This window comes from Penaeus chinensis, chromosome 26 (assembly GCF_019202785.1).
Source record: "Penaeus chinensis breed Huanghai No. 1 chromosome 26, ASM1920278v2, whole genome shotgun sequence".
NCBI lineage: Eukaryota > Metazoa > Arthropoda > Malacostraca > Decapoda > Penaeidae > Penaeus > Penaeus chinensis.
The window spans coordinates 16,025,077-16,047,576 of record NC_061844.1 but is presented as its reverse complement, the minus strand read 5'-3'; the positions used below and the strand labels follow the sequence as shown (position 1 = coordinate 16,047,576).

The following is a 22,500-nucleotide window of genomic DNA, read 5'->3' as shown; positions in this document are numbered from 1 at the left end:
AGAAGTGTGTTGAAGAAATTTCTCCCTGATTTCTGCATTGGAACTCTCCCCTTTCCCTATTCTGACCAAATCCAGCACGACTAGGTTGGTCCAAGGGGAGAACTGGGGAGTTCTAACAGTTAAAATCTTAAATTGTGATCCTCCACAAGATTCTCCTACCATAGGATCAGCTGTCCTCAAGGGGGTTGAAAAAACAATTTGGATGTTGGAGATCCCAGGATTCTTTGTACTCTCATGTAAATCAAGTCCATGTAGTCCCAGTGTAATGACAGAAGTGGTTCTCCACTCTCAGCATACAGGGACTCCGCAAGTGAAGACTTGAAAACCCCTGTACAGATTCTGAGAGCTTCATTATGAATTAAGTCCAACATCCAGAGAACAGTGGGAGTTGCAGGTGAATAAACTTTACATCCATAGTCAAGTTTACTATGAATAAGTGCTCGGTAAAGCCACAGAAGTGTTGTGCGGTCTGCACCCCAAGATAGGTGTGAAAGGTCCCGTAAAATACTAAGTGCCTTTGTAGCCTTCACCTTGAACTGTTTGATGTGGGGCACCCATGTAAGCTTTGAGTAAAAAATTAGACCCAAGTACTTTACCTCTGGAATTTTCCTCGTTTGTGGAAATGCATAACCAGGGTCTTGCAGGGAGAAAACATGAATCCAAGGTATGTTGCTCACTGCTCATATTGAATTATTGTAACCTGCATGTGTCCTCGCTTCCTCTAGAGCAGTACAATGTGAAGTCATTTACATATAGATTACATGAGACAGCGCTTGGAACGACTTTTAGCATGTCATTTATAACAATGGCAAACAGGGTCACCACGGATTTATGTAATGTCTGTAGTTTGTGTGAATTTTGTCATATACAGATGGCTTTACATGTGCTTAGCCACCAAGACAAGGCTATCAGTAGCCCTAGTGACCAATCCTGATTTCCCCATTCCTTGAATTGGTGGGAAAATGTGTTTTTCTTTCTAATGCTATTAATATTGATACTGTTATTATTCATATTGATATAATGTTTATTAAATTTTTATCAAAGTTTTGGCAATATGAAAGATAATTAAATAATGCAAAAGGCACTTTCCTAAGATCAAGGAAAGGGTAAACAGGTAAGATAGCTAGAACTAATAACTGACTCCTTGGTGACTTAGCACTTGTAGATAACAAATGAACTTACATTACAGTAGGCATCGCAGTATTCTTGCCATCCATACTAATTAGGTTAAGACATTTCCTTGTGGGATCCCTTCCAGCTAATCTTCCACGTTAGAGAAGCTGTTTCCCACCCGCACTCTAAACTTCCTATCAGCAAATTATTATTGCTTCTATCCATGTGAATGACACTGTGCTCCCCCCCCCCCCCCCCCCCAGATCCTATTGAATAGATCCAACAGGAACTTTTTGGAGTTGTATGGAAGTTGTGCTGTAGTCCTACTGAAGAATGACATTGAGTGTTGTTCCCATTCAGCCTTCGAACGGTGGAGAATTGAGCAGTGTAAACCCTCCAGAGGAGATCTCTGCCATGGATTTAGCTAGCTCATTTGTAACGTCTTTTTTGTCTGTGGGGATTAGGCCATCTATCTTCAGATCAGGTAGTGATGCAGATATGCTCTTTCTTACAATCTTGCACACCTTGTCCCATACCCATGCTAAAGGTCCCAGAGGAGGAGACCTACTGTTTCTATGACGTCTGTCTAGCCTCCTTTAGCATTCACCTGGCTTGGCTCAGGTCCTTTTGTAATAGATAAAGGTCACATTGCCAGGCTACCTTTTCATAAGGGTTATGGCAGCACCTGTGGTTAAGGCTCACTCCTTCAGGCTTTCTCTTTCCACTGTCTTGTAGTACCTTTTGGAGGGTTCTTTATCTGTGGAACCATTTTCCATAGGTTTCCTTTGGACGGGCTCAGGATTTCTTTGCTCAGGCAAAAGGTGGAGTGTTTATCCATGGAGACCCCTGTGTATGTCTTCTCAATAGACCCCATACTCCTACTCCATTTCTGTAGGAAAAACTCACCAGAGGCAGTATTTAAGGCCTGATATTGAACTGTAGTGGCAGAGTATGTGGTGGAAGGTTAAAGGATGATAAGCTAGAACCGATGGAAAGGGCTTACCTGGCTGTGCAAATACCACACGGGGACATCGCTTTGCCTCTGGAAAACTAACTTGGTCCTTATCATCTTGTTCCTTATTACCAATACTTCTTTTTCAAATGTTTATCTTTTACACTGCTTTGAAGAAGCTTCATTAGCATCTTAACAGTGGTAATAGCATACTGGAACTGAACACTTGTCATCTCCTTGACGAACTGTTGTACCACACTTTACACACATAGTCCATTTTCCCTAAGATGGCAAGAATTGGGTCATGCCCATGGCCCTGTCAATGAAAGCATCATTTGACTTTACCTTGAGGTTGTACAATAGCAACTTAACTGATTCTGGAAGGGCTAACGTTTTAAGATTTAGAAGAGTTGAGGTTATTTATTCCACACCAACAACTTTCTTCTTAAAATGCTACCTTGAATTTCTTTAATTCCTCTAACAATTTCTCCTCAGAATACCGCATCAAGTCTCGGGAAAAGACAATATCTCTTGCACTGATTAAGTGTTTTGTGAGTAGAACATAAGACCAGAGCCTCAGGATACCACCTCACTGTGGGGTGATCTGAGGATCACGTTGACACATCTCAACTATCTTGTGATATACTTCAAAACATCAAGATCCATGATTGACACACTTTTAGTGGTTTTCACGGCAAGGTATTTACTATATGAGATACTTTCATATTTATCAGGTATGATTTCTTTGACGAATTGAGGATTTTTCTTCTTACCTAGTTTGGGACCCAGTGAAGCATTCTATTTCCCATTCTTGCCCATTGGAAGCTAGAAAAGTTGCAAGATGACATGATGTTTGAGAGGTATTAGCCAGGGATTGCGTAATTCATCAGGGAGAGAGCCTTTTTTTTTTTTTGTAGAAAACATATAAATTAGAATTTTTCATTTTCTCACCTCCACCCGCCATGGAGTCCGACGAGTGGAAGCTATAGTTTGGGATCAAATACTCCCAACAGCCACAGGGGTAGTGAGGAAACCTTCCAATGCAATACCAGCTAGGCGGTGCCAACTTAACCCTAGCCATATTTGGCCAACCGAATACTTGATCGGGCCTTGGTCAAACCACCAACTAATGATAACAGAGGACCAAATAAGTGTGTTGCTAGTTGCCGCATACAGCATTGCTTAACCTTCAGGACTCCTGACTCCTAGCAATATGGGATACCACACACGGCAAACACACACAGTTCTCCCTGGTCCAAGATAGAATAACCAGGGGTGGGTGCACCATCCAATTTCATAGGCCTTTTTGTCTAATCCCTCATTGGAAAAGAAAAGGGAATCCCTGGGATTTCATTGAACATACTAGGGAAGATATTCTCGTACTTTGGAAATGTATCAGATTGATTATTTAATTATTTGAAATTATCTGCCGCGTCAACAGCTAAGGTCATTAGTGGCGAACACCTTGTTAGACTGAAATATTAAAATACTTAAAACATTGAAAATCTATCAATAAATGTCATAAATAACAAAAACTATTACATGCACAATTAAATTTTATTGAAAATATTAGTTTCCCTAAGGAAACTAATAAGACCTTCTATGTCACAATCCTTCTCCAATACATACATGTATCAGAGGTTAGCCATTAGAAACTTGAGCAGTCTAGATTTACTTCTGGCAAATCTACAGTACACAGTATCCCTACACCATTGAGTCGTTATGAATTTGTCAATTGCTTGCAGCCTACATTGTGCTCAAGAGATCATTTGACACAATGCATCACAAACTACTCTGGGAGTTCCTGGGGCTCAGGTGATTTGCAACAAAGATTATTGGATTAATTATAAGTCGTTATGCTGAAAGTGATGTGAAATGTTGGGCATGCTAGGAGTGAGGTAGGGCTGTGTACCAATACTTCTCTACAATTGCATGTATCAAAGGGGCATGCTAGTGGTGCATGCTTGTGGAATAGACATCAAATTCACAAAGCTTTACTGCCAGTTTGTTGTAGGTAGTCCTAGACTTTCTCAGTGCCTCGGGTTGTTGTCAGTCCTTACATTGAACCATGGGGATACAGTCGGTAGGTCCATGTCATGCAAAAATGAAGGACTGCATGAGTTTCACATGTTCCTATTTTAAAAGTTAATTCCCAAGTCTTCCCATTCCCAATTGAGCACTTCCGAATTTACTCTTAAGGTCATTTAAGTTCAAATGGTATATACAACGAGATATAAGTGTACATACATGTATAATTACATACTCTATGGTCTGTAGAAGCTCTTTTGCTGTCTCCACTCGTTCGTCTCTGTCACATATAAGTGTGTGTGTGTGTGTGTGTGTGTGTGTGTGTGTGTGTGTGTGTGTGTGTGTGTGTGTGTTGTGTGTGTGTGTGTGTGTGTGTGTTTGTGTGTGTGTGTGTGGATGCGTTCCTTCCAACTACTCCCCAAAGGCTTCCAGATGATATTCAGAGTACTTGGCTCCATAACGTACATTGTCAACCAAGGATGGCTTTAAAGTCTCAAGGTACTTTATAGTTACTTGTAAATACTTGGATATTTGACAAGTTTTGAGCATTAAGATCTCAAGAGGTGTCATAGCAGATACTAGGTTAGTCAAGGTTGGTGAATTCAACCAAGTGACAGGACTGCCTAGAAGCCCATATCCAGGTTATCAACATACACCATGAAAAAGCAATAGTTAAGGAATCCAGAAAATGTTGGATGATCATTAAATATATATAGTGTGGTTATTAGTAAACACATGGTAAGTCAGATCAACTTTTTATTTGAGGAGCTTAAACAAGGTGTTCTGTGGTCGGTGTTTAGCCGATGAGTGTATTATAAATCTGGATTCAGCGGCATAAATAGGCAAGTCGCCCGGGACACTTTGCAGTGATTGGCGGGAGCCGAATCGCCAAACAGCATAAACCTGCCTCTATCGTGTGTGCAAGCTCATTGCAAGATGGTCACCACAACAGTTCCCTTAGAAATTCTGCCTTGTTCTTGGAGATGCACTGGCTTTACATGGCTGATGCTGACAGTGTCATCTCCTCGCGGATGCCGAATGGTGATAGTTTTAACATCCCAGTAAAAGGTCCCTTGTAGGGCGGGCAGAGGTGTGGCTTGGTGGGTTGCCTGATGAAGCCTCCAGAGCTAACTAGGATTTCAGCTCCGAATGCTCCCAGGTCCTGGCCTCCTAAGCTAACTAGGAATTCAGCAGGGAGGGCTATGGTGGTTCCATAAACCATCTCAGCTGCGGTGAACTGAAGGTCCTGTTTGAAAGAGGTCCATATGTGTAGGAGCACCAAGGGCAACTGGTACGCCTAGTAACGAGTGAAGGATGAAGCTGTGAGGGCCTCTTTCAATTGGATGTGCAGGCGCTCCACCTTAGTGGAAGTTCAACATGGAAACTAGATTTAGAAAAAAACAATAAAGGGAATAGAGTAACTAATACTATAGGAAGGAGACGGATAATGAGACTCGAGCCATCTCTGTTTCCTGATTAATAGAAAAGATCACCTCTCCAGTTGATTGGTTTGTCATGCCTCACTACCACCCAGTGTGATAACATAATTATTAACCCCATTTTTTAAAACTCTAAACTGCAAAACTTATCTCTTAACAATATAGTTTGTTGATGCAAGGTAACTGGTGCTGCAAAACCGCCCCCAAGGTCTTGTACCATTGCTCATAGAATTATAATGCATATAGCAATTTAGCAATTACACTGCTAATTTTGTTTTCTTTATTCATTATCATTAGCATAATTATACCATACTTTATAGTTTTCAAAATTCAGTCTAATTTCCTTTACAGGAATAAGGAGATTCCACTGAGGTCAAAGCACACCAAGTTGAACACCAACAATCGCGTTGATCCCCGCCAGTTCACATTGAGTCCAAGTCAAGCTCACACTTACGCTAATGACAGTGGAGTTGGACCTCGCCAGTTCACACTGAGTCCAAGTCAAGCTCACACTTACGCTAATGACAGTGGAGTTGGACCTCGCCAGTTCACACTGAGTCCAAGTCAAGCTCACACTTACGCTAATGACAGTGGAGTTGGACCTCGCCAGTTCACACTGAGTCCAAGTCAAGCTCACACTTACGCTAATGACAGTGGAGTTGGACCTCGCCAGTTCACACTGAGTCCAAGTCAAGCTCACACTTACGCTAATGACAGTGGAGTTGGACCCCGCCAGTTCACACTGAGTCCAAGTCAAGCTCACACTTACGCTAATGACAGTGGAGTTGGACCCCGCCAGTTCACACTGAGTCCAAGTCAAGCTCACACTTACGCTAATGACAGTGGAGTTGGACCCCGCCAGTTCACACTGAGTCCAAGTCAAGCTCACACTTACGCTAATGACAGTGGAGTTGGACCCCGCCAGTTCACACTGAGTCCAAGTCAATCTCACACCAACTCCAGTGACCAGATTATAGAACCACGAATCGATGGTTCACTGCACGCAATGAGCAGAGGTAAGTGTTTATTTCTTGTCTAATCAGCTGCATAAGCTTGCATTATAGAATAATAGATCTACACATTTGCATCACAGGAGGCTAATCCTTTACGTGTTGCAGCTGGACTTAACTGTGGGCCTCAGTACATTGCGCCAGGGTCTACCAGCTTGTTCCAGTCGAGCGGCTACCCTGGGAATTATCAGAATCGCTATAGATGTTTGTGGAGGTTTTGGGTAAGGATTTTTGATTCTGTTTTGACTTTCAACTTTTAGTGATATGATTAATCGTTTTCCCTTTTTCGTCTTATAGATGTTTTGCTCTTTTCCTTGCAATAGGCCGGGCCATATACAGAAGGCCCGGGCGAAGCTAGAACTTCGCAAATCTCAATCGCATCGCATCCTTGCACTACTTTAAGGATACTTCGATGGTTATGCTCGTACTGTTGGACGATAATTAATAGTTGATTGCACCAGCACTTAATTTATTCGTTTACAGTTTTTTTTGCTCACAATGCTTACGGTTTCCTATCGTTTTGCCTAGATATTCTGATTTATTTACGTTATTAATACTTTAGTAATTAATTTCGTCTTCTACACATCTCTCCGAATAAGAAAAGATTATCTTTTTCTTTTTTCTTTTTTCTTCTTTAGTTTTATTTAATTGTATTTGTTTGCTTACCGATTTTACTTATTTTTTCTTCTTCCTTAAATTCCCACCTTCATAAACTTTTCCCTTTATATTTCTTCTCTTTTTTCATTACAGACCTTGGCAGAATCTTCTTTAACCATCGAATGCGACGATTTCCTACTCGAGCCATCCCGACGCTGCAAACAAGACTTCTTAAGAATCTGGGGTTCGGGAACCAGTAGAAAGTAAGGATTTAGTCAAAAGTAAATGTAGACCATAAACCATTACGAAAGCTCTGTGGTTTTCGTTAATTGATTAATAGGTTGTTATTACTGCACATACAAGCATATACTATTATATGTACATACACACCCGTGTGCGTAATACGAGTGTGTGTGTGTGTGTGTGTGTGTGTGTGTGTGTAAATAAAAATATATTCATAATCAAAGACTATACATACATATATATGTATATATGTATAAATATATACACATAAGCATATATATGCCTATATACATATGCACATGTACAAACACATATATACATGTATATACAATATATAACACTCACATAACACACACATTTATATGTGTGTTGTATGTATGCACACAATTTAATCATTGAAAGATTTATATTATTCTTTCAGATTCTGTGGATCTCGGACCCCCTTCACCGGTATCTGTGGAAGGCTGGAGACTACGGGTTTTGTTTAAAACTAATAGAAGAATGTTAATAGAGGATTCAACTGCTATGTTACAGCTTCGAGTATGTTATTTTACTTGTTCATTCATTGCTTTTTCTTTATTATTATTTTTATTAGTATTACTATTACTATCATTATTATCATTATCATTCTTCTTATTATTATTATTATTATTATTATTATTTCATATTCTACAAGGACAACGATTAATGATTGAAAAACATTTAGGCACTATGACAAAATGAATATGTATATATATATATATATTTCCAGATGAGGATTTAATTTAGTGTATAGTTTCATTGCTTATATTTTTCTCGTTTATTAACAAAGGTCCTTCCCTCCTAAGATATCCCAGAGTCAATGACGACGACGACGACGACGACGACGACGACGACGACGACGACGACGACGACGACGACGACGACGGCGACGACAACAGAAACAACAACCTCATCTACGCCTGTGCCTACAACTTCAACGACGGCCTCAACATCGGATTGTCGTACGTTAAAATTATCTGAAAAAATCAACCTAGAAATTACAAATATTTTGTCAATATTTGTATTTCATAAAATCAAAATCTGCATCGTCAACAAAGTCAATCGTTTCTTAACTAACTCCATTCAGTTGTAATTCCATCCTATACCCACAGCCGAATGTGGGCTTGTGAACCGAGCCACCCGCATCGTCGGCGGATATGAGACCGAAGTGAATGAATACCCGTGGATGGTGTCCCTGGTCAACGGTGCTCAACTTTATCACTTCTGTGGCGGAGCAATCATTTCTGATGAATGGGTCGTCACCGCTGCCCACTGCGCTGTCGGGTACGTGCTCGTCACTGCAGCTTTCATTTCATAAAAGCATAACCAAAATCACATCAAATACTTTACAAAACTTAATATTTCCTTTTGTTACAGCATGACCAACTCAGACTGGGTATTGTATGGAGACCACAATTTGTACATCACGACTGATGCCGCAGCTCTGGCAACTAACATTGCCGAGGTAAATTCATTCAGTTTTTTTTTTTCACTTTTATCACTAGGATTTCAGTCTTATAACACTGTATGGTGATAATTCCCTATATATAAAACACATGTACAAGTATAATAATTATAGATAACTATATATATATTAAAATGTCTTTCTTGCAGATCAAGATTCATCCTGATTATAACAGCAATACGTATGACAACGACATTGCTCTTCTCAAACTTGCTAATGCAATTGAGTTCCCAGATGACAACCGAATTGCTCCTGTGTGCCTTCCAACAGCTGGTGAAATGTATGCTAATGTTGATGCTACAATCACAGGATGGGGAGCTCAACAACAGGGTAAGTATCACTGATCTGTGAGAATGTGAACCTCTATGAGAACGAGACACATGCTGTGTACACAAATGTTTACATACAAAAACAAGGTCTTGAACTCCGTTAATGTCACCATTATGAATGTTTTGTTTAATAGGAGGATCCACATCTGCCGTGCTCTTCGAAGTGACTGTACCGACCATGACAAACACAGCTTGTAATACTATGTATAATGGACAGATAACTGACAATATGATCTGCGCAGGTCTCCCCGAGGGAGGCAAAGATTCTTGTCAGGTATATCTCCACCCATTCTTTATAATTTGCTACATCTGACAAAAATTATTAATCAGTGCATTTGTTTATTTTCTCTTTTTTATCGTGCAGGGTGATTCTGGCGGTCCAATGATTGTAGAAGAAAACGGCAAGTGGAAGCTGGTAGGAGTTGTGTCGTGGGGCTATGGCTGTGCTCAACCCAATAGTCCCGGAGTCTACGCCAGAGTTTCACGTAATCTCTCTACTTTATTTTCATTTAACAAGTGAATGCAAGTGTGAAATAACGAAAGTGGAAATATAAGAATCGTTTAAAGAAATACTGGGATATTTGTGAATACCTCATATTTCTATCTCTTCTATCAGAATATTTGAATTGGATTTCTGTATCAACAACTGGCGTGTGTTCAACTGACTACACATCACCCGCACCACCACCCCCTACACCGCCTCCCCCACCTCCTCCAACGCCTGAACCTACATCACCTTCCGATTGCCGTATGTAACATTTAAGGACGATTTTAGATGCCACATTGTGGTGATATAACACGAATAGTAGTAAAGTTTAAGAAGTATATACTATGATATGCATTTTGAAGTGAATCACTGTGCCACTTGATGTCTGCCATGTTACACAGAACACGTAACTGCGTTGACATGACGCTATCCTGTCACACTAATCGCTCTGCCATGAGCAATCAGGGAATGCGACACTGCCTGAAGATACGGGAAAAGGAACAATAATGCTATATAGAGTAATGAATTAACGCTTGCAATAATTTGCTTCAATAAAATTTAATGTTTATTAACCCAATTGCCAAGTATGGCAAGAATGCATGCCTTTCCCAATGTAATACTTGTTTATTTATTGTATTTACACATAGATGGCTCTACAAGTGCTTAGTCCCCAAGGAGTCGGTTATTAGTCCTACCTATTTCACCTGTTTACCCTTTTCCTTGACGTTTGGAAAGGGTCGTTTGCATTAATTCATTGTCTTAAATGTTGAGATTTCAATAACAATTTAGTGATCATAAAACCAATAACAATAATAACAGTATCGATATCAACTGTGTTCAAAAAGAAAAACACATTTTCCTTCCAATTCAAGGAATGGGGAAATCAGAATCGGTCACTAGGGCTACGGATAGACTACTTGCCGGCTGCGCACATATGGGCCCATATGTATGTAACATTAAAAAAGAGAAAACAAAAAACAAAAACAAAAAATCCGGGGGCCAGAACATAAATCTTGAGCAGTTGAGTTAAATAATGTACTGACAGTGATTAGCAATTGGTGCAGCAAAGGCCGACATTTCCATTCAGGCAAGACAGTATCTGCACACCTACCCCTTGCTTTTTACTGTCAAAGTAAAAGTCCGGCTTCAACTTCGTCTCCATCTTGCCATATGTGACAGCAATCTATCGTTTACGGTGATCATTTGATGCTTTTCTTTCCCTGTTAATCCCTAAACATATTTCCTATATTGTTTCACTACTTAAGACATGTCCATAGGAATTACTATTTCTTTCACTGAGTAATTCTAAGCTGCCCAAACACTTCTTGCTGCATACCTACACTTACGTATGTCATTAGCATATCTTAATTATATTATCCTTCTTAGTCATGATAAGCGGCCTCAATCAAATGTCGACTTAAACTTGCTGTTTTTGTTGACATTTTCAGTTCTGAGTCACCCCAAGTGAACGTTGAACAAAAAGGCCTGTAGTATATTCGAAATTCAAATACAGGGATTAAGTTATTTTTAAAATTCTAGATTCCAGTCAAGTTTAACCTCAATGATACATTGAGTCTTGCTTCTTTGTTTGTTCATATATTTATAAATATATATATATTATTATTATTATTATTATTTATTTTTACAGTACTGCATTATTTAAAAACTTTGTGGATATACCGATACAGACCTGTATGGTACAGATATCCCGACACAAAAGATTAGCTTACTTACAAGGGATTCTACAATTGTTTTAAATTAATTATTTGCACATTTCTACTATATCATTTATAACATAATTTTTTCGTTTCTGATGAGTTGCAGAACTTTCATTAAGGCAAATTGAGAATTCTTGCAGCAGATGCAGACATCCAGTCACAGTGTGACCATGGCTTAAGTGACACGTGTATATCGCACACACACACAAGTAAATGTCCAATCCCATTCACGTGAAGTCAATATTCAGTTGTGAACTCATCCTATACCCACAGCCGAATGTGGGCTTGTGAACCGAGCCACCCGCATCGTCGGCGGATATGAGACCGAAGTGAATGAATACCCGTGGATGGTGTCCCTGGTCAACGGTGCTCAACTTTATCACTTCTGTGGCGGAGCAATCATTTCTGATGAATGGGTCGTCACCGCTGCCCACTGCGCTGTCGGGTACGTGCTTTTCACTGCAGCTTTCATTTCATCAAAGCATAAACAAAATCACATCAAATACTTTACAAAACTTAATATTTCCTTTTGTTACAGCATGACCAACTCAGACTGGGTATTGTATGGAGACCACAATTTGTACATCACGTCTGATGCCGCAGCTCTGGCAACTAACATTGCCGAGGTAAATTCATTCAGTTTTTTTTTTCACTTTTATCACTAGGATTTCAGTCTTGTAACACTGTATGGTGATAACTCCCTATACATAAAACATAGGTACAAATATAATAATTATAGATGAATACCTATATTAAAATGTCTTTCTTGCAGATCAAGATTCATCCTGATTATAACAGCAATACGTATGACAACGACATTGCTCTTCTCAAACTTGCTAATGCAATTGAGTTCCCAGATGACAACCGAATTGCTCCTGTGTGCCTTCCAACAGCTGGTGAAATGTATGCTAATGTTGATGCTACAATCACAGGATGGGGAGCTCAACAACAGGGTAAGTATCACTGATCTGTGAGAATGTGAACCTCTATGAGAGCGAGACACATGCTGTGTACACAAATGTTTACATACAAAAACAAGGTCTTGAACTCCGTTAATGTCACCATTATGAATTTTGTTTAATAGGAGGATCCACATCTGCCGTGCTCTTCGAAGTGACTGTACCGACCATGACAAACTCAGCTTGTAATACTATGTATAATGGACAGATAACTGACAATATGATCTGCGCAGGTCTCCCCGAGGGAGGCAAAGATTCTTGTCAGGTATATCTCCACCCATTCTTCATAATTTGCTACATCTGACAAAAAATATTAATCAGTGCATTTGTTTATTTTCTCTTTTTTATTGTGCAGGGTGATTCTGGCGGTCCAATGATTGTAGAAGAAAACGGCAAGTGGAAGCTGGTAGGAGTTGTGTCGTGGGGCTATGGCTGTGCTCAACCTAATAGTCCTGGAGTCTACGCCAGAGTTTCACGTAATCTCTCTACTTTATTATCATTTAACAAGTGAATGCCAGTGTGAAATAACGAAAGTGGAATTATAAGAATCGTTTAAATAAATACTGGGATATTTGTGAATACCTCATGATATTTTTTCCTCATCAGAATATTTGAATTGGATTTCTGAATCAACAACTGGCGTGTGTTCAACTGACTACACATCACCCGCACCACCACCCCCTACACCGCCTCCCCCACCTCCTCCAACGCCTGAACCTACATCACCTTCCGATTGCCGTATGTAACATTTAAGGACGATTTTAGATGCCACATTGTGGTGATATAATACGAATAGTAGTAAAGTTTAAGAAGTATATACTATGATATGCATTTTGAAGTGAATCACTGTGCCACTTGATGTATGCCATGTTACACAGAACACGTAACTGCGTTGACATGACGCTATCCTGTCACACTAATCGCTCTGCCATGAGCAATCAGGGAATGCGACACTGCCTGAAGATACGGGAAAAGGAACAATAATGCTATATAGAGTAATGAATTAACGCTTGCAATAATTTGCTTCAATAAAATTTAATGTTTATTAACCCAATTGCCAAGTATGGCAAGAATGCATGCCTTTCCCAATGTAATACTTGTTTGTTTATTGTATTTACACATAGATGGCTCTACAAGTGCTTAGTCCCCAAGGAGTCGGTTATTAGTCCTACCTATTTCACCTGTTTACCCTTTTCCTTGACTTTGGAAAGGGTCGTTTGCATTACTTCATTGTCTTAAATGTTGAGATTTCAATAACAATTTAATGATCATAAAACCAATAACAATAATAACAGTATTGATATCAACTGTGTTCCAAAGAAAAACACATTTTCCCTCCAATTCAAGGAATGGGGAAATCAGAATCGGTCACTAGGGCTACGGATAGACTCCTTGCCGGCTGCGCACATGTGGGCCCATATGTATATAACATTGAATTAAAAAAAAAAAAAAAAAAAAAAAAAAATCCGGGGGCCAGAACATAAATCTTGGGCAGTTGAGGTAAATAATGTACTGACAGTGATTAGCAATTGGTGCAGCAAAGACCGACACTTCCATTCTAGCAAGACAGTATCTGCACACCTACCCCTTGCTTTTTACTGTCAAAGTAAAAGTCCGGCTTCAACTTCGTCTCCATCTTGCCATATGTAACAGCAATCTCTCGTTTACGGTGATCATTTGATGCTTTTCTTTCCCTGTTAATCCCTAACCATATTTTCTATATTGTTTCACTACTTAAGACATGTCCATAGGAATTACTATTTCTTTAACCGAGTAATTCTAAGCTGCCCAAACTCTTCTTGCTGCATACCTACACTTACGTATGTCATTAGCATGTCTTAATTATATTATCCTTCTTAGTCATGATAAGCGGCCTCAATCAAATGTCGGCTTAAACTTGCTGTTTTTGTTGACATTTTCAGTTCTGAGTCACCCAAGTAAACGTTGAACAAAAAGGTTTGTAGTAGAGTCGAAATTCAAATACAAGGATGAGATTTTTTTCTTAATTCTAGATTCCAGTCAAGTTTAACCTTAATGGTACTTCGAGTCTTGCTTCTTTATTTATTGATATATTTATAAATATATATTATTATTATTATTATTATTATTATTATTATTATTATTATTATTTTTTTTTTACAGTACTGTATTATTTAAAAACTTTGTGGATATACCGATGCAGACCTGTATGGTACAGATATCCCGACACAAAAGATTAGATTACTTACAAGGGATTCTACAATTGTCTTAAATTAATTGTTTGCACCTTTTTACTATATTATTTATAACATAAATTTTTCGTTTCTGATGAGTTACAGAACTTTCATTAAGGCAAATTGAGAATTCTTGCAGCAGATGCAGACATCCAGTCACAGTGTGACCATGGCTTAAGTGACACGTGTATATCGCACACACACACAGGTAAATATCCAATCCCATTCACGTGAAGTCAATATTCAGTTGTGAACTCATCCTATACCCACAGCCGAATGTGGGCTTGTGAACCGAGCCACCCGCATCGTCGGCGGATATGAGACCGAAGTGAATGAATACCCGTGGATGGTGTCCCTGGTCAACGGTGCTCAACTTTATCACTTCTGTGGCGGAGCAATCATTTCTGATGAATGGGTCGTCACCGCTGCCCACTGCGCTGTCGGGTACGTGCTTTTCACTGCAGCTTTCATTTCATAAAAGCATAAACAAAATCACATCAAATACTTTACAAAACTTACTATTTCCTTTTGTTACAGCATGATCAACTCAGACTGGGTATTGTATGGAGACCACAATTTGTACATCACGACTGATGCCGCAGCTCTGGCAACTAACATTGCCGAGGTAAATTCATTCAGTTTTTTTTTTTCACTTTTATCACTAGGATTTTAGTCTTATAACACTGTATGGTGATAATTCCCTATATATAAAACACATGTACAAATATAATAATTATAGATGAATATATATATTAAAATGTCTTTCTTGCAGATCAAGATTCATCCTGATTATAACAGCAATACGTATGACAACGACATTGCTCTTCTCAAACTTGCTAATGCAATTGAGTTCCCAGATGACAACCGAATTGCTCCTGTGTGCCTTCCAACAGCTGGTGAAATGTATGCTAATGTTGATGCTACAATCACAGGATGGGGAGCTCAACAACAGGGTAAGTATCACTGATCTGTGAGAATGTGAACCTCTATGAGTACGAGACACATGCTGTGTACACAAATGTTTACATACAAAAACAAGGTCTTGAACTCCGTTAATGTCACCATTATGAATTTTGTTTAATAGGAGGATCCACATCTGCCGTGCTCTTCGAAGTGACTGTACCGACCATGACAAACACAGCTTGTAATACTATGTATAATGGACAGATAACTGACAATATGATCTGCGCAGGACTCCCCGAGGGAGGCAAAGATTCTTGCCAGGTATACTCCTACCCATTCTCCGTAGTACATCTGAAAATATTCATTGACCTGTGTGTTCTAGTTTATTATTGTTGTTATGGTTATTACATAGTATTTATATTGAGCAGGGTGATTCTGGTGGACCAATGGTAGTTGAAGAAAACGGCAAGTGGAAACTGGTAGGAGTTGTGTCGTGGGGCTATGGCTGTGCTCAACCCAATAGTCCCGGAGTCTACGCCAGAGTTACAAGTAAGTTATCATCTTTGGCTCTGTATGTTAACGCTATTAGTGATACGAACGTTGTTCGACGTCCGTACCTTGTTACACCCCAGTGGTGCGGACGCCGTTGAACGTCCGTAGCATAATTCCTCTATAGGCTAGAATATTCACTGGATTGCAACATGGCTGTGCAAACTCACATAATTAAAAAAAAAATATATATATATATATATAATTATTGCATTGTTTCTTAAGATTTAGCAACTCAAGATGGGCTATATCAGGGCTACACTGAGCGCAACCATAGCTGTCCTACAACCGTTGGGGAAAATGACTGCGTGTGTGTGTGTGTGTGTGTGTGTGTGTGTGTGTGTGTGTGTGTGCGTAAGTGCATGTAAGTATACACACACTTTATATATACATATACATAAGAATGCGTGTGTGCACACATATATACACACACATATACATATATATTGTGTGTGTGTGTGTGCAGATACAGAGGTAGATATAATGTACGTATGTATATATGTATATACATATGCATGTATATGTTTATATGTGATATATCATGTATATGTAAAAGGTTAAGTACATGTCTATGATATGACATCCAATATTTCTTCTGAAATGTTTTAGCAGAATTTCCTAACACCATCTCCTATCGACGTACTTTCCATGTAAAACCAACTCGAATACCCTTGATCTGTCTTGCATTTACTGTTGTGCAGGGTTGGATCCAAGTACAGTCGACTGTACTTAGGTCCGAGTCCAAGTACTTGGATATTTCTTCAGGTATAAGTACAGTCAATTTACTATGTACTTAAGTCCAAATCCAAGTACGTGTTATTTTACTATTGTACCAGTGCTTTATGTGATAAAAAAAAAAAAAAAAATCCTGTCACAGATTCGTAAAGAAACAAAGTTTGTAGTTGTTGGTAAAATCTATATACAGTATATAACTTTAGATTCAGTACAATGGGATATAATGGTGCCGTCAACCGTGTGTAAAACATTAAGTATAACATATGGAAAACACATGCACAGTAGATATAAGTGTTAAATATATATAATAAATAATTACAGAGAGGTAAAACAACATGAGGTATCTTGACTAATAAAGGCTTGTTCAGGAAAATGTTGGTGATCGCGTGTCAGTGGGTGCTACTTAAATGCAGCAACGTACTGCAAAGGTATAATGTCCTCCATATAAATATTATTTTTTACATTCTATTCCCGCTCCTCCTATCATGGATATCTTCCAATATTTTCTTCCGTGTACGTTGATAATTGCAACCTTAACCTCTAATTCATCACTCTTTTCAACTTCATAGAATACTTAAGCAAAATGTCATTTTTCCCCTATCACCAGCTCCGCTATATTTGTTTATATGGCGCACTAGCCCGACTCAGCAGTTCACCCTAGTCCCAGCCTCCGGGCTAATCCAGTGGTAACGTGCCGGCCTCTCATCCGAGGGTCGGCGGTTCGCGCCCCGCCCAGGCGCGAGAAGTTGCAATTGTCGCCTGGAGGTTATTGTTGTGGCTGGGCACCACGGCGGGTGAGGACTAAGCCGAGTCAGCACCAGCTGACACACGTTAGCGAGTCGACATAAGTCGACACAGGCCGGGCTCCCCTCATTGGCATAGCCCGGGCGAAGTTCAGCTTCGCATATCGGACTTATCCTTATCCTTACCCTGGGCCGTAGTGCTTTCTGCACTGTATTGTTTATTTTGTTTGTTTTGTGAATGCAAGGTTATTGTACTTAAGGATATTAATATATATATATACGTGTGTGTGTGTGTGTGTGTGTGTGTGTGTGTGTGTGTGTGTGTGTGTGTGTGTGTGTGTGTGTGTGTGTGTGCGTGCGTGTGTGGGTGTGTGGGTGTGTGGGTGCGTGTGTGTGTGTGCGTGTGTGTGTGCGTGTGTGTGTGTGTATGTGTTCCTGAATTACATTATGGTACAACTGCATTATTATTAACCGACCGGGTACTATACACTGTAGTTTTATATTGTGAAATGTCTCTAGGCCAAACACAAATTCCTCCACAAGTGCTCATCTACAAAGGAGCCAATTAGTAGACTTGTGTCCTCACCCGATTTCCCCTTTCGGGATTTTTTTTTTCTTTTAATACTACTGATATCGTTCTTATATTATTATTATTATTATTATTCTCATTATACTTATTATAATGTTATTAATGATACTTGTTGCAATATAAATTAAGAAATAATATTTCCAAACGTCAAAGAAAATTATAAATTATGCTAAAATCGTGGTTAATTTTATCATTACCAACACATCTACAGTCACAATCATTATCGTCACCGCAGTCGACCCCCTAGTTAATCCTATTAACTTCTGCTCTCAGAATATCTGGACTGGATTGCGACTTCGACCGGCGGCATCTGCACGGCCTAGCTCTCCATCGCTATCCAGGAGATGAGTCACAGCAATTTCATGCGGAAGATTGGATCAAATTTTATGTTCGGGAATTTTTACTTTGTAATTTCGTGTTGATTTTATCCGGCTTTTCAAAAAAAAAAAAAAATATATATATATATATATAATAATAATTCGTAATAAATACATGGCTTATCCGAATGGTTGTTTTACTGGTCCGTATCTCCAGTGGGAAAGTAATACAGTGGTATCCATGTGCGATGATAATTGTGTATTTGATATATATATATATATATATATATATATATATATATATATATATATATATGTGTGTGTGTGTGTGTGTGTGTGTGTGTGTGTGTAGTGTGTATGTGTAATGTGTATATATATATATATATGTGTGTGTGTGTGTGTGTAATATATATATATATATATATATGTATATATATCACACACAGTGTACACAGTGTATAAACATACAGTGTGTATGGTGTGTGTGTGTATGAATACGTATATATATACACATCTATATATGTATGTCTATGTAATACATACATCCATATTGAAATATTTATTTATATACATATAGATATATATATGTACACAAACACACACACACACATATATATGTGTGTGTGTGTGTACATATTTATATATACATATTCATATATATATACATATATACATACATACAGATGTGTATATATATACATTCATATATATATACATATATGTATATAGTATATATAATATAAAGTATATATATAAATATAGACTGTACACACACTCACTCACGCAAACATATGTGTATACATATATATACATATACATACTTATATATGTATATGTGTGTGTGTACATATACACATATGTATATGTATATATATACACACATGTATGTATAAAATATATATATATATAAATATAAAGTATATATATAAATATAGACTGTATGTACGCACACACACACACACACTCACGCACACACATGTGTGTGTATACGTATATATACATATACATACATATATGTATGTGTGTACATATATGTATATGTATTCACATATATTCATCTATTTATCTATCTATTTATATGTGTGTATATACAGACACACTCACGTGTGCGTGTGTGTGCGCGCGCGCGTATATATATATAATTTAAATGTGTATATAAATGTGTATATATATGCACACACGCGCGCGCGCGCACACGTACACCACGCACACATATATATATTTATATATATATATGCATATATATATGTATATATATACATATAAGTATAAATATACATATATCATTATATATATGTATATTTATGTATAACGTTTCATCTGTAATTCCTCTCAATGCCCAGCCAACCGGGTAAAATGACAGCAGAGTATATCATAGACTACTTGCAATTTATTCAAATTGGCTGAACCACACAAAGAGCCCCCTGTGACTCTTCCCTGCTCTCGGTGGGATTTTCGTGTGTGCGTGAACAGTAATCTTATCCTTAATTACACAAAGTCACGCTCAAAACGCAAATACACAAATACACACACATACTGACACAGGCGCACACACACACACACACACACACACACACACACACACACACACACACACACACACACACACACACACACCTACATATATCTGATACATGTTTGACATTTACGCGTACATTATTGGAACCTGTTAAAACATTATTTCATGGTATCAAAGCGTTTGCTTTAAACTTGATGTGGTTTGATACACTGGCTAGCCAATCAGAGCGCGATATTTTTCAGATATATTTCACGTAGTCTCGGATAGGAATTTGTATTTCCATTGATTACAAATACGCATCGTAAGTTTCTTTATGTAACTTTTCATTGTAATGTGTCGCTTAAGCAGTACACTAGATACATGTTCACTCTATATGAGTAAAATTTGAAGTCAATAAAGACGGTCGCTGGAACGACATAGTAAGAATTTCCAACGTGTCCGAGTCATATGACTTGGTATTGACTTCGGTTTAATAAATGTTTTCAAAATTATTCAGTACCCCTATAATATAACTTTACAGTCTCAAAAATATCAAATAAAATGCTGCACATCTTGATTTGTTTAAATAATTCAATCAATAAGGCAAGTGAATCAGGGCGTCACTTCATGTTATGAGTTGGGGGGGTGACGGGTAAATTTGCCCTGAAAAAATATGTTTTGCCCTGCAAATCACGAAAAAGAAAATGCTCACTAGCTCTTTATAAGTAGCCTGTTATAAAAGTTATAAATTAAGTATGTTATAAATCAAGTATCATCAACAATTAGTTTCATATAGTTATTTATATATCTTGAATACTAATCGGCTATTGAAGCAGATTCCGTACGAGAAAATTTGCCCTGCAGAACTAGATTTTGCCCTGCAAAAAGAGGCTTTTTTAAGAGTTGGGGGGTGAACCACCCCCCGTACCCCTCCTTAAGTGACGCCCCTGAAGTGAATGTCCGTGATCACTGGAATGACCCAGTTGTCTGATTTCGACAAGGAACTCGCTTGCGGTGGATACGATACGATGCAAAAGCTTAAGCAATTTCCACGTTTCATATGAAAAACAATGTATATAATATGGCATTACGATTTTTTATGACAGAATCTGACACAGCCTCGCGAAGTTGCAGACTAGTTAGGTACTTTTTCCATTTTATTTGAAGCTTCCACAATATCTTGCTTTTAATTATAAATCATACCGGTATATTATCTATTTTAATTGTTTCCTATTGACTTTCTTTATAAATAAAAATAACTACTCCTTTTTTCAATAATATGTATGTCAGTACAAACTTCAATGATATCGTGTTTTGTAGGGACCGTGATACAACTTGGAACTATGTATCAAAGTGTTAGGGGTTTCGGGATGCTGCAAAAAAGGCCTTATATATGTGTGTGTGTGTGTGTGTGTGTGTGTGTGTGTGTAAGTATTTATGTATATGTATATTTAATATTAAGTGTATGTATATATACATGTAAGTGTGTGTGCGTGTATAATTCATTTTATTACTTTGTTTTAGTAAACTTGACCCAGCGAAAAGCTAAATATAATACATGTATCGAATATAACTGATCCAATTTATGAACGCCCTTTCACTACAACGCATACTGAACGATAAGCTTGGTCGTTACACCGAATATAACATGCTCGTCAGTGGCAGCAATTTTCCCCGGATTTCGGATGAACACGGATGTCGATCACCTTTTGGGAGCGGTCCGTTAGCGACTCCGGAAATGATCCTTGAATGCCGGTAGCCTGATGTAAGCATGCGACAACTGGTATGGACTAAATCAAACGTCACTTATGTCTATTCTGATTCATTTTAGAAGATTAATAAATACAAAGAAGATGAATTTAAGATATGAATTAAATTAAACGTCAATTACAGATGAATAAATACCGTACAGCATTTTGATGATTTACCCTTTGTCATTTTGGAATTCATCGGTTTTTGAGGGAATCTCTCTGCACTCGTGTAAAACTTTCGATGATTTTTACTGAGAAGGTATAGATAGGTAGGTAAAGAGATAGACGTACAGTTGAATAATTATATATATTGTGCACGTGTATGTGTGTATGTAGATAGATAGATAAGCAGGAAAGTAATTAGACAGGTGTGTGTGTGTGTGTGTGTGTGTGTGTGTGTGTGTGTGTGTGTGTGTGCGTGCGTATCCAATTATAGTTATAACCACGAATATTTTAAAAAGCCACGAAAGATACCACAAGTACAAAAACAAATGACTGACAAAATGAACAAGCCGAGAAAGCGTACTCTTTGGCCTTGACTTCTGAACCTTGCCTCATTCCCTTTGAGGCTCAACTTGCCAACCAGGGGCGGATCCAGAACTATTCTGAAAAGGGGGGGGGGGGGCAGTTGATAAAGGGGGGCGCTTATAAACCTTCGGTAATTGATTGATATTGTACCATCACTATGTTGCTGTGGGAAATCAGTTTAGTTTACACCGTAGGTGATGCTCACTCTGAGTGGACAGAAAATTGTTTATGGAAAGTTTTAGCCTTGCTACTTATTATACCTCGACAGAGAAAGATTGTCATTCTATGTTTTATAATGATTTTTATTTATAAT

The 22,500-nt window shown here is 38.3% G+C and overlaps 1 protein-coding gene across 1 annotated transcript; it reads left to right on the top strand.

Moving 5' to 3' along the window:
* Positions 1 to 7,803: 7,803 nt before the first annotated feature.
* Positions 7,804 to 18,599, top strand: LOC125039078 (transmembrane protease serine 9-like). Its single transcript, XM_047632806.1, has 20 exons — positions 7,804 to 7,922; positions 8,210 to 8,365; positions 8,516 to 8,687; positions 8,781 to 8,868; positions 9,018 to 9,198; positions 9,332 to 9,471; positions 9,562 to 9,682; positions 9,814 to 9,945; positions 11,676 to 11,847; positions 11,941 to 12,028; positions 12,175 to 12,355; positions 12,487 to 12,626; positions 12,717 to 12,837; positions 12,968 to 13,099; positions 14,847 to 15,018; positions 15,112 to 15,199; positions 15,347 to 15,527; positions 15,659 to 15,798; positions 15,906 to 16,026; positions 18,367 to 18,599. Exons 2-20 carry the CDS (start codon positions 8,224 to 8,226, stop codon positions 18,414 to 18,416), a joined length of 2,562 nt encoding a protein of 853 aa, XP_047488762.1. The 5' UTR covers positions 7,804 to 7,922; positions 8,210 to 8,223; the 3' UTR covers positions 18,417 to 18,599.
* Positions 18,600 to 22,500: the final 3,901 nt, after the last annotated feature.